Raw genomic sequence first — 18,096 nt, 5'->3', positions numbered from 1 at the left:
AAAAACTGCATTAGTTCATTACAAATGCAACTGGATCTAGATTCTAGATTACCTGCATAATTCTTTCCGTTCCGAACTACGGTGGAAAGGAATGTAGAAGTATTTTACCGACTTTATTGCAAAAAGGATGGAATCCGGTGACCGGAAATGACATTTATGACCCGGGTCGAAGTCAGTGACGTGATATTGCCAATAATTCGATTAATGGGAATTTTTGTCGTAAAAATGCATCTCATGTTGCCAGTAAAATAAAGATGACATTCGTATAGCGACTGCCATTCTTAATTTCCTTTATAAAATTAGTGACGTTCATTCCCACATTACTGTCGTGATTTTTAACGTACAATCCGTCAACTTCACAGCAGTAACGTAGCAACAGTAATGCTTCTGCAGTCGCCATCCAAATGTCATCTTTAAGATCAATCGGAGTGTTATTGATACCTATCTTATTTAATTGCAAATCAATTTGCTATATCGGCAAGAATGTGTGGAATTAACTAAAACTACCTAACACTAAGTAACAGACGTCATTTTTCTGACATCCTAGTTGTTAAGTTTTCTTTTAAAAGTAAGGGTACTCTCATCACATTGGGTGTAGTGACATCCAATGTGTTCCATCTTTACTCCGTTAAATATTTGCAAGTGGCTGGCAGTTCCTAAATTGCCGGCAATAAAGCAAGAAACAATATTAACGTTTAACAATTTTCCAATGTTATACCGACAAAGGTACATCACTAGTCAAACCTTCTCTACATAGTTTTATAGTTTCGATAACTGGAGCTTTAATTTGATTCTTGGGAATAACTCCGAACAATTTCAAATTCAACGAAATTTACGCATGTCGAACAGGAATATAAATATTTTATTTTATACGAAAAGTACACGATATCGAATCTAGATTTACGAGCATGTTTATAATGTTGACGGATGGCTGTAGCAAAATAGATTGATAAACAACTTTGACATCTTTGTGAATTGGGGATGGGAACTACCATTTAGTGAACTTTCAAAATGAGGACTCGACAGGTGCATGAAAAAAATACGGCACCGTGTTGAGCTGCTGCCGTGTCAGCTCCATGAACATGTCATGTCATGTCATGTATGACAGTACCTATAAACTTATAGTGTTTGCAGTTACCAGCAGGCTGGAACTGGATAAAGTTGTTGCTAGGGCTGTTCCGGTTATATATTCGCGAAACATGGGAAGGTGCAAGGGTCGAAAACAGCAGAAGAATGCACAAATACGCCGGTCTGATATTGTATAGGTAATTAATTACATTTTGCATTTAGGCGACTGTCCCGGCACAGGCAAATAAATTGACCGAGCGGCGGCCACTCACACCAGGCACGTCACGTGACGTCACGACAACGTGAGTCATCCTTGCACCGACCATCTTATTCCAATACCTCCGCTTATTCCCGTCCATATCGGATATCAACTTATTTACTCAAGACAGCCAATTAAAGAATACCTTTGAAGTGCGCTCGAACGGGTTTCGGATATGATCTGACGAAATAAATTGAGATGTCGGATTCAGCATTTAAATTGTGCAAGTTGGGTGCGATGGGTTTGAAAATGCATTTGCGTTTCGTGTTTGTTCACTGCGGTTATTTATTTTAAGAGGAAAAGGGAATTGGCATTTGATTTATACACTACGTCAGAACGTCACTAACGGCTTTTTGGGGATCCGTTCCCAGCTTCCTCCAAAGTCGCCAGAAGGTTTGCGAACGGTTAAATATATTATGTTATGTCGACAATATTTAATCAATAGACGCTCGTAGTGTATTGGTTTTTATAAAGGTGTGCCTAACCTATTTTATGCATCCTAGTCATCCATGAATATTACTAGAAAATATTATAAGGTGTCATTTTGTAGGCAGTAACAGTCAAGTCAATTCTTTTTCACCTCAGCAGCTCGAACAAGGCTACTTTGATTCTTAAAAACAGTGAGCAAAATGCGATTTTGCTCACTGAGTGAGACAAAATGACATTCAAGTGACCTTTATAGTCAAATGTCATTTCAACATGCGGGGTCTAATAAAAGTTCGAAATACTGGGGTTCTATTATCTCTGTCCCTTTCACACTGTTAGCATAAAGACACAGACAAAAAAAGTTAAAACGACATTCAATGGTATATTCACGGTTTATAATAGTCCCCCGAAAAACTTCAGACCGCATCGTTCCAAACCACGTACGAGTATGAATTCTTAATAATCAATTAATAAAATTAAAGTTTAAGATTTGATAAAAACTGATAAAATACTATATTTTAGGTATTTTATTGTACAATTAATATAATGAACTCAAAAAATACACAGATCATCACGCAAAATTAATTAAGTATTTTTCTTTTAAGAATTTCTACCATAGTTGACAAATAGTACGTATCCGCAATTCGGACCGGATTTGTAAGATATTACAAAGATTTTTTTACAAAAAAAAGTTGTCGATTGAAGTGTCAGTTAATGTTTGTTATTTCTATATTATTTTACTGGAATTTATTATTACGTTTTGTTAATGTGTTCCATTACGGTAATTAAACTTAATTGTTTGTATATCTTAAGAAAACATGAGTGCAGGTATTGATGAAGATGGATAACATTTTTCAAGTTGTCTAATATTTCTAGGTTCTCACTGCTCAGGTGAAAACTGTTGTGTACTACACGACATCAAAGTTATTTACATCTCGTGCGCTTTTGAGTCCCTTACTACGCTCAACATTCTAAATTAGATTCACTCGCTACGCTCGTGAATCTATTATAGAATCTTTCGCTTGCACGGGACTCAAATAAGCACTCGAAGAAATATCAAACTTTGATCACTTGTTGTACAAATAACTATTTCGTATGGACGGAACCTCACAATTTTTTTTCCTTCAATTGAGCTGACTAAGGATATTTATTTTGTACTTTATGCTAATGCAACGAATCAGATGTGATCATAACCAGTAACCAGTAGCCCGGGTCATGTTTTTCTTGGAACTGTTATCTTTAAGTTCTTTTTTGGCTTGATTGGGACATCTTGTTTTGACTTTCGTACGAGTGTTTCGAGATAACGACCTAACAACAACCTACTAGCTACTGTTGTATACCTATATTACTTTATTTTTCTAACTGCAGGCTCAATGATCGTATTTATCACGCGTCACATAACAAAATATAGCGTTCGTCACTTTTTGAATTCTTTTGGTTTCAGATATCTTATAGTCAGTAGCTGGTTTATAGGCTGCAGTCAATGAGTAACTAAAGAACAACTGTTGGGTCTATATAGTGGAGAGCTCAGGGATATTCGTCCTTGGCTTTGAGGATTTAATCTAGTAAATTGTAGCGAGGCTGAAGGCGGAGTCACTAAGAATCGCAAATTGAAAACTGTGCCCAAGTAGGCCATAGGCAAGTCGCGTCATGTACCGTTTTCTATTACGGGAGCAAACTCCCCTTTTTTTTAGAAGCTCGTACACTTACCATAGCTGAAGAACAGCTGGTGGAACTGCGTGGCGAAGGAGGTGAACAGGCATCCGAGCGCGGCCACAAGCCCGCCCACTACTGCGGTCACGCGGGTGGACTTGCGAACGCAGAGCGCTACCGTCACTGGGGAGAGGGCTAGCGCCACTCCGGCTGATAGCGCGCCTAGGCAGCCTGTAACAAAGAGAAGCATATTCTTAGACGGAATAACTACCAAATTAATGAAACTACTGACCTGTAGTTTTGCTTCTTACAATATTAAAAGAACGAAGTACAAAAACTGTAATAATACAATGTAAATTTTTTTTTTACATAAATATTAAGTTTAGTCAATCAAACTCCCGCAAGTTGTACAGGGCGGAAACCGGTATCCATAACATATCCATGAGACAACATCCATCTGTTCCATGGATGGACATAATCATGGATGATGGTTTTCAGTTTTACACGAGGAAATCCAAAATTTATATGGTTTTAAGCATGTTATTTAATTCGTAGAGAAATCACCGTACATACCATATTTTTCTCAACCATTGTTTAATATAGCAACAAATTATAATTTTTGAATGTGCGAAATATATTAATGAAACAGAAGCATTACAGTCAGAAACAAGACAACGAAAAGAATTTTGACCCAAACGTCTAAGTCGGACGACCTCAAAATGTAGGCGTCATTTATGATTTACGATTTATCGTAGACAGCGTGGCTACCTAATCGTAAAATTAGATCGCTCAAGGACGGACTATTCATTCACAAAACGTTTCGTACTCGACCAAGCGTTTGTCTTTAGCATAGGCACCTAATAATTCACATATAAACTCTAGATTTGTAATAGAGTTGGAGCAAGCTAACTCTACATGGCATTTGAAATGTTAAAGTGTGGCAATGTCATCATTAATGTCAAATTTCTATAAAATATGAAATTAATAATAGAATAGAATAGGATAGAAATCATTTATTCAGACAACACATCAATACAAACAAAACACATATTGCAAATACAAGGCGAAGGGATCGGACCTGGGTGATCTAGCCTAATATATACATATTGGGCTAGGTCACCCACATTATCTTTATTTATTTTTTAGGTATTAGTTTTAGTTTTGTAGGTAGTTTTAATTTTAGGTTAATTTTTATTTTAAGTTTGTTATTAATTATGTTTATGGATTTAATAAAAAAAAGGCGAAGATAAACAAATCAGTGGATATAGAGATGTGAGGCCGAAATGGTCTCCACTCAACAATGCAGCTGGCACGACTAGCGTGGCCAACGGCGCTGGTTTTCTGTGGAGTCAGCGGAGTGTGCGGGACAGCATGCAGTGCAGGACATGTTGTGGACGGCGGGAACAAATAATATTTAATACTATTATTTATATTTCGTCACTTCATTTTTCAGATATAATTATATATTAACCTAACTGGTGAGTAACTAAAGTACAATAACGGCAATAATCTATATTTTTAAAATACAGGGCGTCCCACGGCGATGCCACATGGAGGGAAAGTACCTTAAATATCATAGATAGCATATTTTGCTGAAAGAAGACTTCATTTTATTTTTAAAACTTAGTAAAGTTGCATTCATACTTTTTTATTTTTTTTTGAAAAAAAAATGTATGGAAAAAAATTTATCGCGTCATTGGAGGAAAAGTACCTTAATTATTGTAAATGAACATCTTACTGAAAGTAATTCTCACATTGAAGCCTTTCGATCGATATGACAAAGCTACAGGGTATTTTTTTTTCTCGTGTAGCGGGTTCGATTCCCGGTTTAAACATGAAATTATTTAAAATGCAATTCAACTTATTTTTTTAAATTGAAATAATGTCTTCTTTCAGTAAGATGTTCATTTACAACAATTAAGGTACTTTTCCTGCAATGACGCGATATTTTTTTTCCATAAAATTTATAAAAAAAAGTATGAATGCAATTTAACTAAGTTTTAAAAATAAAATGAAGTCTTCTTTCAGCAAAATATGCTATCTATGATATTTAAGGTACTTTTCCTCCATGTGGCATCGCCGTGGGACGCCCTGTATATGGGTTCAGGCAGCAAAACTCTTTAACTCTGTTGTTTGGATTTAAAGGAACCAATGGTACTGCTCTGTCGGATTGGTGGCGGAATATTATTCCAGCACTTCGTGGCAGCATAACGAAAGCTGCCACGGAATGCAGCGGTTCTGTGTCTTGGGCATAGTAGTCTGATACCACGTCTGATATGTTGATAGATGGTCAATTTCTTAAATAAGTACACCGGCCTTTTACTGTTACAGACACCAAAGAGAAGCGTGGCAAAATGTAGAATACATCGACTATAACACACCCTCACTTTGTTGTTTAAGTTGGTGCAAATTAAGTTTGTATTATATTATAGAGATCAGTACATAATTGGAATGGAGCAAGAGTTAAATATGCCGCCTACGATAGGACTGTTCATACTTAGTACCTACCCTTAGTAGGTAGGCGATTTTTGATAAGTGATGATATATTATTAAAGCCTTTTCCGAAGCTTAGACGGTTCTATTAGATGTACCTACCCAGAAAAACCCTAGATTATAAACATGTTATGAATTACCTGCTTACGCTCCGTTTGATACTAACAACTTCCGATCTTCCGATGAAAATCCCTGTAGGAAACCTTAGTCTAGCTTTTGGCGCTGTTGATGCTTAATCATAATTATCTGTATAATCTTCCCCTTTACCGTCATTTTCAGTTGTCGCCTTATTAAATCGTGACGAAAAGGTGACACGAAATAAGTTAAAAGATCGTCCTATATTAAGACTCGGCTTGCTTCATCTCACCGTAGACGGGTCAAGTGACACAAACATCCGATACTAATCGCATTAACACACATCATCCGGGTGCGGTATTTTATTTATCTCCGAAGAGCTTACGTCGGCTTAGTAATATGATTTTTTGGAGATATCCGTAATGTGGGCAAGAATATGATAAATTGTACGCGAAGGTCAAATGTTTTCGTCGTATAAGCAGGTTTTCTTTTGACAAACACTTATGAGAAAATGCCCCAGAACTTGGCCAATGATATACATAGCTGTCAAAAGCAATAAATAGTTATTTGTACAACAAGAGATCAAAGTTTGATATTTTTTCGAGTACTTATTTTGAGTCCCGTGCAAGCGAAAGATTCTATAATAGATTCACGAGCGTAGCGAGTGAATCTAATTTAGAATCTTGAGCGTAGTAAGGGACTCAAAAGAACACGAGATGTAAATAACTTTGATCTCGTGTAGTTCACAAAACTTTTCACCTCAGCAGTGAGAACATATTAGAGAACCCGAAAAATGTACTCCTTCTTCATCACTTACCTATTCACTCATGTTTTCTTAAGATATACCAACAATTAAGTTTTCACCTCAGCAGCTCAAACAAGGGTACTTTGCTACTTAAAAACAGTGAGCAAAATGGTATTTTGCTCACTGAGTGAGCAAAATCGCCTTTTGCTCATTTTGTCTTATCAGTGAGCAAAATTCGATTTTGCTCACTGTTTTTAAGTAGCAAAGTACCCTTGTTCGAGCTGCTGAGGTGAAAATAATTTTATAGATCCGAAAATTCTTAACACTAATAACATACAAATATAACAAGCTTATTGTTAGGATATTTGATTTGCGTGTTATCCTTTGTATCTATTAAAAGTATGTATATATGTCGCAGTCGGATCGTATAATCCGCCGTATTACATTACAGCTAGCCGTTTTACAAAACAGGGGCGTTTTGAAATGCGGTGGTTCGACGATTAGCCGGATTGAATGCGGCTGAATGAAAATCCACCGGTATGTATTCGGCGCCATACGTTCTTCAACACGGCTAGCCGTAATGTAATACAGCGAGTCATTAGCCGCCGCTTTGACCGTTTTTAGTTCCCATTTTTAACACTCGTGGCGCTGCCTGACATAACAATAACAAACTATAAAAAACGCTGGGGTGTCCATCAAATCTGGAGTTCGGCGGACTGTTTCTTTTCAAAAAACATTTCCTTCGCAACTTAACTAGACGGAGCGCCCGCAAAGCGGGGCTCCGTCTATTTAAGTTGTGAAGGAAATGTTTTTTGAAAAGAAACACATGTAGTGCGGTGGGACCATGGTAAAAATAAATTAAATTGCAAACATTGTCAAACTCCGGTTACGTAGGCGACCGAAAGAACTGGTCACTCTACAATCTAAATAGTAGATACGATGCGGCTAAACGTAGGCCGCCTTATTGAAGAACGTATCGCAATGACAATCCGGCTAATCGTCGAACCGCAGCATTTCAAAACGCCCCTATTATACGATCTGACTACGACATATAGACTAGACGACAAAATAAACCACATATGTACAGTGGTGTACAAAAGTGCATGGATAGATGTCGACCGTAATGCCTTAATATTACGGTTGAAACACTTTCCATACACTTTTGAACGCCAGTGTATATAGGTATATTTAGTGTTGGGTTGAGCCCACACGTACTTGACCTGCCGAAACTCGGCAGACAAAGGCTGTTTACAAAAACGGTGGCAACAAAAAGATTGTGTCGTTTTATTCTCGCCGTAAAGATTGCCGTCATAAAATAAAACGCCGGACAGACCGGTGTGATGTCGCACATTGCTTGATGCGTTGTCATGTAGCTTGATATTGATCACATTACCAGAAAAAGGTTTACACTTACACATGTCATACGGCTGACAGATATGCAATAGCAATTTTACGTGTTTTGACTTCACAGCAGCTAAACTTTCATTATGGGCGGTTAAGATACTTTTCAGTCTAAAAGTCCGAAACTAAAAAACAAAAAAATAACTTAAATAAAAAACTTGTGCCAACCGCCTGTAGTCTAAACATACCGTAAAATGGGGTGAGTAGGGGCAAAACTGACATTCAAACCTCGATCACATTTTATTTTTACATATGCAAACTGAATGATGTATATAATAAGTGTTCCGGACGTTTGTATTTTAGTTTTTATTTTATTTAGGGTAGTTTCATCCATTTCATAACTTTGACGATAAACAGGAAATCCCACCTCACCCCGTAGTCCCTCGTAATTGGGGTGAGATGGAATTTCATACAAAGGTGATTTTGAAAGATTGTTGGATCGATTTTTTTTTATTATGAGTATTACTATAAGTAGCTTTATTTTAAATTGGAATACATTATTTTTGTAGCAGTAGCCTTAAAATTCCATCTCACCCCCCTTTCATCCCTTCTCTCCCCATTCATAACCCAACTCTCCCCGCGAACCCTACTCACCCCATTTTACGGTATGTCAGAAAATCCTCATTTTACTGGTCACGACTACGACGCACAAGTAAATCTGTCACTCTGATTGAATCTAGACAGGTAAGCGGACACAAAAATGTCTTATCAAGCAAAAAAAATATGTAGTTTCTTTGGGCAGTATTGAAACCATTCATAAAATACTCTTTTTTATTACATTTGTAATGAATATTAATTTCGTACCGCGCGTGATAATACCTCGTTTAAATTGTAACAAATCTGCGTAATTAAACCAAGAAACTAAATCACGTTTACCCAATTAGTAAGTAAACTCATGAATCTAATTAATTAGTTAAATAGAGCAGCGTTTTGCGTCCTGGACTCCAAAACGCAATTACTCGTGAGAGTATTGTCTGGAGATAGCGTCTAGATAGATTGCAGAGTCCTATCAACAGTGTAACCACTCTTCTCGAAAATGGTTTCTTAAGGGTCTGTACTACTTTTGTGTCCTGACTGAAGCGACGAGAAAACTCAGCGTGACACAAGAGTAAAGAGAATTGTGTTTGTTATATAGACAAACTGTAAGCTTCTGGACCTCGGCTAGGACAATGAGCCACGGCAATCACGGTAAATGATTGTTTAATTGTTAGGTGGTTGTTTTCACTAGATAGGTATACCTGACTAGTAAGAATCAGCTGTAATAAAAATGGTCGTGCTCTTAAGGAACCAGTTATTATACTCATAACATAACATACTCACATACATACTCCAAACATACATACATATGATACTCCAAAATTAAATCCCGGTATGGAGTTACCGTAAGGCGCGAGTAGGGTCCAACCTGAAATAAGCGGCAGATTCCTGCAGCCGACCTGCCTCCACACGTATTGGCTCGCCTTTCCTGTGGGTTAAGACAGTGAAGCCGGGAGGGTAATGCAGGTGCTGGGCATCCCTGCGTTTCCTTAATTCCGTCCCAGGCGGTGTTAAGTCTGGAGAGGTCATTGTCTCTCCGATTTGCACCATAAATCGTCTGCAATAGACGCAAAGGCCAATGGAACATAACATACATAACCATAACACATTTGGTGAAAAAGCGCCTTAATTTTAATATCATGAAAAAAATTGTCAGCGTAGTGCAAGCGCAGCATGGTGAAAAAGCGGCTTAATTTTAATCTCATGAAAAAAAGTCATAATGTCATAAAAGTTTAAGTATCCCTCTACTATTATTACAAAGACGAAAGTAACTCTTTCTGTCTATCTGTCGGTCTGTTACTCTTCACGCTTAAACCGCTGAACCGATTTAGATTATATTTGGTATGGAGATAGTTTGAAACACGGGGAAGGACAGATAATCAGAGCAGAGGTTCGAGACAGAGGTGTAGGGTTGGAACCGGTGTAGCTTTATTTGACGTTAATAAGCGCATTGTAATATGCCAACATAATATATGCTGCTACTTGAATAAACTATTTTTTATCTTTTTTTATCTTTATCTTTATAGTTTTTATTAGTCATCATCGTCATCATCATCATTCTACTCAGTCGAAGTCCCGGGTAGAAGCTAGTTAAGTACCTACGTTAACTACTACGGTACCTACCTACGTTACCTACCGTACCTACGTTAAGTACTACGTTACCTAAGTTATAAAGGTGATTTAATTTTATCTGTTTTCATCAGAGATAAAGTAACAAATACTCAAGTTTTCAACAAGCTTTTTCAAACTAAAACTAAAACGATCACATAACCGAGCCTTAACGCTCATAAATGAATACCTATCCCGGAGACTCCGTTTACTTCAGACCTCGTCTGACAAACACCGCTATTGAAAAACTTCCCCGCAAGTCAAGTTCGTCGACATTTAACTATCTTCAGCCACACATCTGGGAATAGATCGGTCCATACTCTGTGGATTGATGATTCCGTCTAAGCTTGTTTGTCTCGTCTCTCTTCGAATCGTAAATCTTAAACGATTGATGTTTTGAAAGCAAATAACATGCAAGTCTAAGGAAGGGGTATCCTAATTTGTGTAAGTTGGAAATTTTGATTCATGTGTTTCTATTTATTGGATACATATTTACAAACCATAAATATCTAATTTGGCTTTCGGCGATTTACTTGTATGGAGTTTTGGAAAGTTTTAGAAGTCCAAGCTTGATTATTGACACTGTTAAACGAATGAAGCAGAAATTCCTGCTTAGTATCCATACGAGTACGTCCCACTGCTGGGCACAGCATGGTGGCATTTTCATTGCCTGTCATCATGCTTGTCACGTTTTAACAAGTAGGTACGTAAGTGCGAAAGTGACGCATTACACGACAACACGCCAATGCGACAATGCGCGATACGCGCGACCCAATGCGTATTGGGGACCGCACATCATACACCTTTGAATTTCTTCGCGGATGTATGCAGATCAGATTTCTTTACGATGTTTCCTTTCACCGAAAAGCTAGTGGTAAATATCAAACGGTACTCCGTATTTAAATTCCGAAAAACTCATTGGTAGGTACTACGGTTAGGTAAGTAGATGAAACATTTTGAATAGATCTGATTTTTCAGAAATTTTTTTATGTTTTGCAAATACTGCAGGTAGGTATAATCCTTAAGAGTTCATAATGACTCATATGAGTTGGGATCGATGCGATTATCATATATGTAGCTTTATGGTGATTGCATTTTTAAAGATTTCACATAGCCAGCAATTCGGATAAACTCATAAAGTAGAGACGGCCATATCAATAAAGTTGTTTCGAGGCGTCTACGTATTCCCTTAAAGAAAGGAATTTGAAAACGAAATTTTATTAAACTGGATGGATACGAGTTAAACCGATGTTAGGACATAAATAAGGGCTGGCTTTATTTTTAGGGACTGTAGGGGCACCAACTGTTGTTCTAAATAGCGAACTTTGCTTGTTTCTTATATAAAATGAAACTTCGTACAAAATCTATTCCCAGCCCACTATAACTTGGATGTTGGATTTTTTCAAATCGAGAGTGAATAGACATCTTTTAGATAAGCGTGCGCCCTAGACCGCATCGGCACTTAGGTAGCATCAGGTGAGTTTGTGGTCAAATGCTTCCTCCTTTTTACGAAAACTTTATAGAATAATCTCAATAACGACTCTGTAAATATGTAGTTAGTTGCGTACTAACAAAGGAATACAATTGTTTTTGTAGGTTTAATTTTATACATAATAAGTGAGCGTCAGGATGGCGGGTGGACCTCAGCGAATTTGAACGACATATTTATAAACACATTGTACTTTATATAAATGCCGTATCGTAATATAGTCAGTATTTGAAAGAAAAATACTGCGGCCTAAGAATAAAGCTCTAAAAGTGTATAGCAAGGACCGGAAAACCCCTCTTTACGCTTAATCCTATCCATTCGGTAACCCAATCAATTCGGTTACCTTATCATTCGGTAACCCTATCATACTGTTACCTGATTGTAACGGTAAGCTTATTGAAACGGTAACCTTAACCGTTAACCGAGTTAATCTCAAAACCCCATCGCGTTAGGGTTTTTGTTAGGGGTTTTTAACCGGTTTTTATTCAGTTATGGTAACCTTTATTATCGGTTGCTTATTGGTTTGCTACATTCGTATTTAGTGATGTGCCGTCAGTCAAATACTAAGAAAAATTGTTAATAATAAATTAACTACATATTTTATAATAGTTTATTTTGTTATTTTTGTCAATTTTATTAATTTTGCTTATTTTAATGTTTTTGTTTATTTTACTTATTTTGTTTATTTTTTTAATTTGTTTATTTTACTTATTTCATTTATTTTATTTGTTATTAATTTTGTTAATTTTATATATTGTATTTATAGTATTAATTTTAGTTTATTTATTTTATTTACTTTATTTACTTTATTTACTTTATTTACTTTATTTACTTTATTTACTTTATTTACTTTATTTACTTTATTTACTTGATTTACTTGATTTACTTTATTTACTTTATTTACTTTATTTACTTTATTTACTTTATTTACTTTATTTACTTTATTTACTTTATTTACTTTATTTACTTTATTTACTTTATTTACTTTATTTACTTTATTTACTTTATTTACTTTATTTACTTTATTTACTTTATTTACTTTATTTACTTTATTTACTTTATTTACTTTATTTACTTTATTTACTTTATTGACTTTATTGACTTTATTTACTTTATTTACTTTATTTACTTTATTTACTTTATTTACTTTATTTACTTTATTTACTTTATTTACTTTATTTACTTTATTTACTTTATTTACTTTATTTACTTTATTTACTTTATTTACTTTATTTACTTTATTTACTTTATTTACTTTATTTACTTTATTTACTTTATTTACTTTATTTACTTTATTTACTTTATTTACTTTATCTACTTTATGTACTTTATGTACTTTATTTACTTTATTTACTTTATTTACTTTATTTACTTTATTTACTTTATTTACTTTATTTACTTTATTTACTTTATTTACTTTATTTACTTTATTTACTTTATTTACTTTATTTACTTTATTTACTTTATTTACTTTATTTACTTTATTTACTTTATTTACTTTATTTACTTTATTTACTTTATTTACTTTATTTACTTTATTTACTTTATTTACTTTATTTACTTTATTTACTTTATTTACTTTATTTACTTTATTTACTTTATTTATATTATTTATATTATTTATTTTATTTATTTATTTTATTTATTTATTTTATTTTATTTATTTTATTTATTTTATTTATTTTATTTATTTTATTTATTTTATTTATTTTATTTATTTTATTTATTTTATTTATTTTATTTATTTTATTTATTTTATTTATTTTATTTATTTTATTTATTTTATTTATTTTATTTATTTTATTTATTTTATTTATTTTATTTATTTTATTTATTTTATTTATTTTATTTATTTTATTTATTTTATTTATTTTATTTATTTTATTTATTTTATTTATTTTATTTATTTTATTTATTTTATTTATTTTATTTATTTTATTTATTTTATTTATTTTATTTATTTTATTTATTTTGTTTATTTTATTTATTTTATTTAATTTATTTATTTTATTTATTTTATTTTTTTTTTTTTTTTTTTTAATTTTATTAATTTTGTTTATTAAACATAACCTAACCATTGTTCATTAATTTTTGTCATAAGCATTTATTTATTTAATTTTATTGTTAAACATTTTTTTTACTCTATTAAACATTTAGAAGACCTGACGTATTTTCCTTTAGGTATATAGTTAAATGTTCCAAAGTTTTAATTCAGGCGTTCTGGGTTTCTGGCTTATATTGATATAGCTTGCATTTTTATACTACATACATTACTACTTAATTCCTTTTACTCTTTCGGGTTTAAAAAAATCCCGTGAATTGGAGAAGAAAGTTTTGTTGGAATGTAAAAAGCATACTAAGTCTCAAGTCTCAGAGTTGGACTAAAAATAACTTGAATAAGAAGAAGAATAAGAACATACATTTTATTCTTATTCCAATCGATTTGAATAAGAATAATTCTTACACTCGTTATTTTAGAATAAAATAAAAGTTAATAAATCATGTCACTTTTATTTTATTAAATGAAAAATAAAAAACGGAATATTTATTCCAGGTGTAGGATTATTCTAAATAACGTTTTATTCAATTAGAATGTTAACTATAGATAGATAGTAAAATGAATGTTCGGTATTAAAACCTTCTCCGTTTAGTTATATTGATTTTATACATTTAAAACATTGAATTATTAAAAGAGTGTGACTTTTCTATTTAGATTTGCACCAAAAACATGTATTCTTTATTAATAAATAAGAAACAACGATGATACGTGTTTAAATATACAATACATAATCCACTTCAATTTCACCCCTCTTTTCAATGGTCGGATTGATTTGAATTTTTTTTTTAGCGTACGGATTTTATTGTGATAGATAGGTACATTTTTTGAAGTCTTCGAAACGGTGATGATAATTTTATAATGATATAAAGTAAACTGCGAAATTATAATTATGATGGTTCAATGTATATTTCTTTGCGTATTAAGTATGTATGTATTTTGTTTATGATTCCTATCAGCCTTGAGGTCATACGTGTGCTATCTCTTTCACACCTACGGAAAGTGAATGAGATAGTAAATTACTGCAGGTAAGAAAAGAGTCCTACGCTTATCACTAGATTTGCAGAAAGTTGCAGGCGTGTTTCCACTTGAGACCGTCATTTATTACTCATTGGTAATAACAATAGGATTAAGTCGTGGCGTGGTGAATTCTTTGTCAGCATTTGCTAAACACGTGCGGCAAGCGTTGTGTCAAACGATATTAATATCTGTTAATTTCCGTCTAAATAATAAATGCAAATTTTAAATATCAGAAGAACTTTTAAAAACACCATAAGTCTTGGTAGTAACTCGGACACTGAAACCACATACTAAACATAATTCGAAAACAGAAAATAAACATGAGTATTTTCCCCATTTGTTCCTGCCCAACGTGACCGCCGCGATACATGAGGCGGGGACATATGGGAATGATTTAAATGAAGCGCCTATTCCCATCTGTGCCCGGCGGGGAGAAATAGGAATACACCATATCGAGCCATTCCTTATCCTACCTTTAAAAACATCTTTCTTAGGGTTCCGTACCCAAAGGGTATAAACGGGACCCTATTACTAAGACTCCGCTGTCCATCTGTCTGTCACCAGGCTGTATCTCATGAACCATGATAGCTAGGCAGTTGAAATTTTCACAAATAATGAATTTCTATTGTTGCTATTACAACAAATACTAAAAACAGCATATAATAAATATCTAAGTGGGGCTCCCATACAACAAACGTTATTTTTTTGTTGGTTTTTGCGTAATGGTGCGGAACCCTTCCTGCGCTAGTCAGACTCGCACATGGCCGGTTTTTTTTATTCATAGCAGCTGAATTGTACCTGATGATTTAGATCACATTAAAAGAAATACGGGTATCGTCCAATACCAAGACTATGCGGCAGTAAATTAAATTTGTAAGATTTTATTGCATAAAATCAGGTATAAATTAGACAAGAAACATAGTAGTTTCTTGTCTAATTTACTTCTATCTATACGTAACGCCTATACGGCACCCAGACTGCATGTTTAATCTAGGAATATTATTTAGAATATAAAATCATGATCTTGGGGCACGGCAGTGCCCCCGCCAAGTCGAGCGCGAAGCAAACACTGCCGTACCATCCTTTACTGGAACCATTTCGCCGCATTTTCAGGCCCCTATTTGAGAACCTCTGGATAAGACCAGAACGCAGAAATTTTCGTCATCCAGTAAGTTATAATCACATACTTAAAATCCAATTTCAAGTCTGTAGGTCATTTAGTTCCGAAGTTAAGCGAAAGCAAAGTTTCGCATTTATGACACTCATTCACTCATGATCATCAGAATAGAACTAGTACTTCCCATAAACTCAGAGAGCTGAAATTTGGTACAGAGTTAGGGTTTAATGGCCACATAAAGGGTACACCTAAAAATATTGCAATATCACTCACGTTTTAAAGATCTAAGAACTGCATAAGTAAGTTTGTAATCCCATATAAATATATGATATTACAAATTTACTGTTGCAGTTCATAAATGAAGATATATTTAGTTATGATATGTGTATACATAGTATGGGTATGAGTACCCGAAAAGAAGGACTGCCTACAAAAAGAGATGAGATCCCTTAAAAAAACATTACATGTAAAAAGGTGCAAGTCTCGCAACGCTTTTACTACAAAAAAGTTTTGAGATGTAATGTGAAACCAAGTCGGTTATTTCAATCAGTGCTAGGGGGTATTAAAACCGTATCAATAAGATATCTTTAATTTGTAATACATATAATGACTTGGCAATCGCACATAATGCTTTACTCGTACCGTACTCGTAAATATGTGTAATGCTCAAACTGCAATTAGCGCTAGCGTTATGTTCAATTAGAATTATTTTAATAGGTGACGATGATCCTTTTGCCATTATGCAGCCGTGCGATGGCCAAGTCATTATACGTATTACAAATTAAAGATATCTTATTGATACGGTTTTAACACCCCCTGGCACTGATTAAAATAACCGACTTGGTTTCACATTACATCTCAAAACTTTTTTGTAGTAAAAGCGTTGCGAGACTTGCACCTTTTTACATGTAATGTTTTTGATGGGATTACATTTATTTGATTAAGAATTATTCTTATTCAATTTTTTCACATACTAATTATTTCCGATCAAATTTATTTAAATAATTTTGACGGGAATAAAATCAACATGATTTTATTCTTAGGAATTCTTATTTAAATAATGATTTTATTCTTGAATGACCAACACTGCTTACTAAGTATGTATGTATCTATTTAATTTAAACAAAACTATTTCACCTAGCAATGTTATAGATACCCAATAAATATAATGAATTCTGGTATTAATGAAAGATTTGAAGTATTAAAATAAGTTTATTTATCACTGCTATAGATATATATTTTCTGATCGCTGCATTAAGCGGTACAAGGTAAATTACGGCTTTTAGCTCATACAAACTCACCGCATATGAAAACATTTTAAACTAAAGTCTATTTTTTTATTCGGTAGACTAAAATGACATTTCATAGTATGAATGAACATCATGTGTCATTTCATTTCATACTGTGAAATGTCATTTTAGTCTACCGGATAAAGAATAGACTTTAATTGCTTATTATAAAATAAGCTCGTAATAACTAGTACATATGTCATTTGTTAACAATGGTAAAATATCTACCACAATCCACTAGCGCATGTATCTTTATCACAAAGTGATTTTTTTAATCACTCTATCTCTATTCTCTAGAATCTAAAGATAAATTATACCTAACTATGTACCAGTAAAATTACTAGTTAGGTAAAAATTTTTCTTTAAATCAGTCTAATCTGTAGGTACATACCAAGTGTGAACCCGAAAATAAAAATAATAATCTAAGTAGCATAAAATATAACTATGTAAATAATAGCAGATATTACTAGGATAGGATGTTGTTTACTTGCAACCCCTTTTCTAAACATTTCTAAACTAGAATTGCTCCGAAACACAACAATAGGAACACACAGGTATAAAGATAAACAAAGGAATAACCACGCTGCCTGCGGCTGTCGCTCCAAAATAATACTGTAATCGCTCACTTATGTTTTCAACTTTAGCTTAAGGACTCAAAGTGCAATATTGTTTGAATTGACAATAAGCGAAGTTACCGGCAAAAAAACTTGTTTGTGCTGGAGGCTTCATAGACCGCCCATGCCAACCACGGTTATTCAATAATGAGTTGAATTTAAGTCTGCGTAAAGATTACAATCGTTTGAACTGGTTCAAAACCTTATTATGAGGTAACAGAATCGACTGGGTTTTTATTTCGGTTA

General features: G+C 33.7%; 2 protein-coding genes across 4 annotated transcripts in view; one reads left to right on the top strand and one right to left on the bottom strand.

Moving 5' to 3' along the window:
• Nucleotides 1–18,096, top strand: part of LOC134651308 (hornerin-like) — a 215,213-nt gene that overhangs the window by 35,202 nt on the left and 161,915 nt on the right. The gene's annotated exons all lie outside the window — the stretch shown is intronic.
• LOC134651321 (monocarboxylate transporter 10-like) overlaps nt 1–18,096 on the bottom strand; it is a 187,261-nt gene that overhangs the window by 15,943 nt on the left and 153,222 nt on the right. For all 3 annotated transcript variants that reach the window (XM_063506380.1, XM_063506382.1, XM_063506381.1), the window contains one exon: nt 3,464–3,637. In XM_063506380.1, coding sequence (XP_063362450.1) covers nt 3,464–3,637 — 174 coding nt within the window. The remainder of the gene's footprint in view (nt 1–3,463; nt 3,638–18,096) is intronic.

This window comes from Cydia amplana, chromosome 10, assembly GCF_948474715.1.
Source record: "Cydia amplana chromosome 10, ilCydAmpl1.1, whole genome shotgun sequence".
Classification (NCBI taxonomy): Eukaryota; Metazoa; Arthropoda; class Insecta; order Lepidoptera; family Tortricidae; genus Cydia; species Cydia amplana.
Note: the sequence above shows the minus strand (reverse complement) of the source record. Positions and strands in the feature narration are given on the sequence as shown.